Consider the following 6,000-nt stretch of genomic DNA (forward strand, 5'->3'; position numbering starts at 1 on the left):
TAAATTGTGATTTTTATAAATTATTATATGATTTAGTTTAGAATGCGTAATTCGACAATCTTTTACTTTAAAAATGTTCCATTTTACATTTTTAATTTTTAAGCATATATTTTAATTTAAAGAATTTTAAAATGCAGTTTAAAGGTTAAATAAAGTTAAAAATTAAAAGTTTTTAAAATCGAACATTTTTTATAAAAAACTAGGTGGCCGTCGGACCGAGAAACCGGGAATTTTACGAATTTTCAGAAGGAAAATTTGCCCAAGTTCGATTTTATTAGTTTTTTAAATAACTGAAGTGCAATTTTGAAGATTTAAACAATTAAAAATTAAAATCATTTGAAGTTGAAATTTTTGGTTAAAAACAGTTTAATTTTATCAACTGTAAATATAAATAAATAAATTTTTTTTAAAATGGATCTGTACTCTAAGTATAGAAATCTGGACAATAATTGATTTGACCAAACAATTCTAGATCCGTTCAAAATTTGAAAATTTCCAGATTGTAACTGTTTCAATACGAAAGTCTTGATGAAAATTGAAATTAATATATCATTTATTCCGATAATTTTATTTTTAAAGAAACATGTTTATGATTTATCAATAATATAATTTTAATTCAGAGTTTTAGGTCTTCCTTTATATTATTTTTTATATGAAATTTAATAAATAAATTTATTAATATATTATTACTATTATTTTTTAGCCATTAAAAATGTAAACTTCGTTTTACTATTTTCAACTTAAAAATAAATTCATAATAATCTAGCCATAATTAAAGGTTTTTTTTATTGAATTTAAAACATTGTGAGTCTAAATTATTTAATTTTTAACCCATTTAATTTGAAATTTCCTAATGTAGAAAAAGAATAAGTATTTAATATTTAGCAATATTTCACTTTTCATTTAAGGCGAATAAATTGAAACCAAGTATTTAAAAGAAAAAAATTTGAAACTGAATTGTTTTACATAGTTACAATTTTAATTGTTCTATTTAAAAAGTGTTTAATTTTTAAGTGAAATTGTTAAATTTTGACGCATAAATAATAATTGAACACTTATTATTTGTAGAATTTTGATTCTTTTGAAGTCTTTCACAATTACTAAAAAAATTCAAAATTTTTGGTTAAAAATATGCAAAAATCTACATTTTATTTTAAATTCGGCTGTAAGTATTTGAAATTATTTCAAGTTCTAAATTTAATTCGAATCTTTTTAAAACTTCTCTAATATTTTTACAAATAACAAGTGTTCTATTGTTTTTTACAAATTAAAATAAATTTTTTTTTAATTTGCAGGATTTTCTAAAAGTTATAGAAAAAATTCAATTCATTTTGAAATATATTTAAAAGTTCCCAAAAATAATTCAAAAATTAATTTGAATTTTGAAAAATTTAAAACCGCTTATGGATTGCTCAAGATTTTGAAATAAAATTTTAAAGCTTTTAAAGGATGCCTAGACTATTTAAAATGAAAACAATTTAACTTACTAATTTAAAAACTGTTAAGTTAAAAAAAATTATTTTTCAATTTTTAATGTGTCTACCTTAGAATTATTTAAAATAATATAATTTTGGAAATTTCAAAAGTTCATTGCTTGATTCCTTAATTTAGAATATTGACAATGTTAATGTGGATTTATATTTTTGGAACTTAATCTGAATCTTTGAACTCTATAATCGATAAAAGTTCTAAATTTTGCAGTTTTTAAAAGATTGTAAATTTAAGTGTTCCACTTTGAATGCTTTAATTTGTTGTTCATTGTTTATTACTTTATATGGAAAAATGTGTAGAATATAGTTTGATTTTTTGAATTTCATTAGCCGTGAAAAATGTTTGCGAACCGGGAACCGTTGAAGATTGAAATTTTTCGTTAAAAATTTGTTATTTTATTTAAAAATTGATTTTCTCAACAGAAAATTGATCTATTCCATTTTTGGCTGAAAATAATTCTGATACTAATTTAGAAGAGGGAATTTACAACATGGAAATTTCAAAGAGAAGTGTAATTTCCAGGCCGGTAAAAATTAAATTGAGATGAAATTTGATGTATTTAAAAATGGGTATCTTTTGATTTCAGATATAAAATGGTTCGAGGTATAAAATGGGTGGATGAAGTTGTTGAAGGTGCTCCCTATGTTACAACTTTAGAAACCCTAGACAAATACAATTGCGATTTCTGCGTTCATGGGGACGATATTACAACGACTGCTGATGGAATCGATACTTATCATCTTGTGAAAGCTGCCGGACGTTATAGGTAAAGTATTTTTTTTTTTTAATGAAAGTTTTCTATTTAAATAAAAGTGATGTTACCAAATATCTGGATTTTTAGGGGCTGTTTTCAGTTTCTTTAGCTATAAATAAATAGTACCAATTTTCAGCGTCCTTATTGATAAAAAATCAACTTTTATTTATTTAATTAAATTATGAGCGAAACATTATTTAAGATTATTTTATTTTAAAGATTTTTGGGAAAATTTTTAATAGTTTAGGTTTTAAGTTTAGAAGATTTTAAAATGTGTGGAGAAACGATAGATTTTTAGACTTTTTTAATTCAGTGTATTTATTTATTGACCGGGAAATTTTACGAATTTTTAGAAGAAAAATCTTCCCAAGTTCGATTTGAACAGTTTTTTAAAAATAATTCAAGTGCAGTCTTGAGGATTTGAACAATTCAAAATTAAAAGCGTTTGAAGTTGAAAATTTGTGATAAAAAAAAACCAGTTTTACTTTATCAACTGAAAAATAAATAAATAAATAAATAATGTTCAAACCGGATCTTTAATATATTTTAAAATTAATGGAATTTTTCCTTAAAGGAATGTATTTTAAAATATATTTAAAAGTTCCGAAAAAATTGATTAAAAATTCGACTATTAAGTTGGAAATCTACCTCTTTGGCTCGAAAGTTAAACTATTTCGTTGTTAATGCAACTATTTGGTTGAAAAATAATGTATTTTTGTTGAAAATTGACCTTTTTAAGTTTAAAATTCAACTATTTTTACTTCGTTGAAATATCGATTTCAACCATTTTTTAAATAATTAGTTGAATCGATATCTTTTTTAATTATAATATCATTCAGCTTACAATGCGTAATTCAAAAATCTTTTACCTCAAAAATTCTTCATTTTATATTTTTATTTTTAAGCGTACATTTTTAATTTAAAAAATTTTAATGTGCAGTCTTGGAGACTTACACAATTAAAAATTAAAAGCGATTAAGTTGAAAATTTTGAATACAACATATTATTGTTTTATCAACTGTAAATATAAAAATAAATGAATAAATAACTTTTCGAATGGATCTGTACTTTAATTATTCAAAACTGAACAATAATTTGTTTTACAAAACGATTCTAAATTCGTTCAAACTTGATAAATTTCCAGATTATAAACTATTTTTAATTTAAAAAATGACTTAATAATAAGATATTCGTAATTAAAGGCTTTTATTAAATTAAAAATATTGTTTCAGTCTGAATGATTCATTTTTAAACCCATTTATCTGGAAATTTTTTAATGTTATAAATTTTTAACGTTACAATTTGTTTTGTTCTATTTAAAAAAGATTTAATTTATAAGCGAAATTGTTGAATATTTATGTAGAAATAATAATTGAACACTCATTATTTGTAGGAAATTTTTGTAGTAATTTTAAGTGATATTCATAGGTTTTAAAAAGATTCAAAATTAATTTAAAACTTGAAATTATGTCAAGTAATTTAAAAGGAATGTGTGAATATTTTTTTTCAGAACTTCTAAAAATATTTTGAAATTAATAGAATTTTTCCTACAATTCTGGAAATGTCTTAAAATCTTGTTATACATTCTGATAAAATAATTTTTTAAATGAAAAATCATTTTCAATATTCCTAGAAATTATTCAGAAAATGTTTTTATTTTTATGGCGCCATTCACAAATCTTAAAAAGCTTCTAAATTTTGTGTTTGAAATCTGCAAAAATATACATTTTGTTTTAAATTAGGTTGGGGGTATTTGCACCGAAACTTCAGTTCGAATAGTCGAATTTTCTCGGTATACACATTTTGAATGTTTTTTAAAAATTCTAAGCATCTCTAAAAATTACTTTAATTTTTTCTACAAATAATGAGTGTTCAATTGTTATTTATAAATCAAAATTTGAAAGAAGTTTATTTAATTTTCCAGGATTTTCAAAAAGTTGTAAGAAAACTTAGTTAATTTTAAAAGTTATTTAAAAGTTCTGAAAAAACTGATATAATAATTTAAAGTTTGAAAAAATGTAAAACAACTTCTAGATTTCTCAAGATTTTGAAATAAAATTTTGAAGCTTTTCAAGGATGCTTAAACTCTAAAATTCAAATTATTCAACTTCTAATTTAAGAACTTTTAAGTTGAAAAATTAAAAATTTTAAATATGTGATGTTTCTAGCCTAAAATAACTTAATAATAGAATTGTGTACAATTTTAAAGTTCATTGATTGATTCTTGAATTTAGAGTATTGAAAATGTAAACGAGAATTTATATTTTTGGAACCTAATATACATTTTTGAACTCTATAAATTATGAATGTTAAACATTCTGAATTTCGCAGTTTATTTTCATTTCATTCAACCCTCAAAGTGCATACATGGTAAAAATTACGGCAAAGTGCATCGTGGGTGTTTAAAACCCCAGCGTATTTAATTATGTATTGTTTAACCCCTATTGAATAGTATCAAAAAATCGGAAAAAAATTTCACTTTATATGATATACTTACCTTAGAAAGTAAACAAAAATCCATAAAATTCCAACAAAATTACTTCTTCACTCACGAAGTGCACACTGGGTGTTGGGCACCCCACGATTTTTTTACCTCCACTTTTTGCAGCTGCTGCTGGTAGACTTACGCTTGACACAGTATGCTAAACGACTTTACTTATCGTTAGTGTCTCCAACTAAAGCTAGATGACGACACTTGCTCAATTTTTCCGAATGAAGTATGGTTTATAAGAGTTTGAAAATTGCTTGGGGTGTGTAAGACCCACAAGGCACTTTAAGAGTTGAAACTGTTCAATTGAAAAGTGTTAGTACATTCCAGTTTATACGTGCAAACTATTGAGCATTTGAGTACAACATTTTTGAATTGAAAAACTTTTAAACTTGAATTTTAAAAGTTAAAAATTCAAGCTTTCCACTTTCAATACTTTGATTCGTTGTTTATTTTTTATTACTATAAATATAAAATGTTTAGAATAGAGTCAGATGTTTGCCAACCGGAAATTTTTTCTTCGATTAAAACGGTTACCTTGGGTGTGAAAAATGTAACAGTTTTTACTAGAATTTAAATGTTTTTTGTTGTTGTTTGTTTTTAATTAAAAATTCGTCTATTTGGTTGAAAATTCCAAGTGGAATGTCGAGTCAAAAGATGGTATTTTTTTAGGGAGGTTCAGAGGACAGCCGGTGTTTCCACAACCGACCTGGTGGGTCGAATGCTCTTGATGACAAGACAACATTTCAGACAGGGGGAAAGCGAGTACAGTGTTGACCGTGAACCAAGCAAAAGTATGGGCCAAGACAGAACGGCTCGAAGTCCTTGGACCGGATGCTCACAATTCTTGCCAACTACTCAGAAAATAATCCAATTTAGTGATGGAAAAAGTCCTCAACCTGGCGATAAAGTGGTCTATGTTGCCGGCGCTTTCGACCTCTTCCACGTGGGCCATTTGGATTTTTTGGAAGTCGCCAAAAAGGAGGGTGACTACCTCATCGTCGGTCTTCACACAGATCCGGCTGTAAATAGATACAAGTGTGGCAATCATCCTATCATGAATCTTCACGAAAGGGTCCTCAGCGTTCTCGCTTGTAAAGTAAGTGTGATGATTTATTTAATAACACAGGCCGACAAAATTTGACAAAGGTCCGGAACCAGTGATCAGACCTAGTATACCCGAAGGTTTTTGCTGCGCTGAATCCGAATCCGACCTCAGAAAAATTCCATCACCCTCAGTTTTCGAGATATTGTAACCTAAATGTGC

The 6,000-nt window shown here is 25.5% G+C and overlaps 1 protein-coding gene across 2 annotated transcripts in view; it reads left to right on the forward strand.

Moving 5' to 3' along the window:
- LOC117169142 (ethanolamine-phosphate cytidylyltransferase) overlaps positions 1-6,000 on the forward strand; it is a 37,010-nt gene that overhangs the window by 15,726 nt on the left and 15,284 nt on the right. For both annotated transcript variants that reach the window (XM_033355341.1, XM_033355340.1), the window contains exons 3-4: positions 2,078-2,257; positions 5,406-5,832. In XM_033355341.1, coding sequence (XP_033211232.1) covers positions 2,078-2,257; positions 5,406-5,832 — 607 coding nt within the window. The remainder of the gene's footprint in view (positions 1-2,077; positions 2,258-5,405; positions 5,833-6,000) is intronic.

Source organism: Belonocnema kinseyi, chromosome 3 (assembly GCF_010883055.1).
Source record: "Belonocnema kinseyi isolate 2016_QV_RU_SX_M_011 chromosome 3, B_treatae_v1, whole genome shotgun sequence".
NCBI classification, from domain to species: domain Eukaryota; kingdom Metazoa; phylum Arthropoda; class Insecta; order Hymenoptera; family Cynipidae; genus Belonocnema; species Belonocnema kinseyi.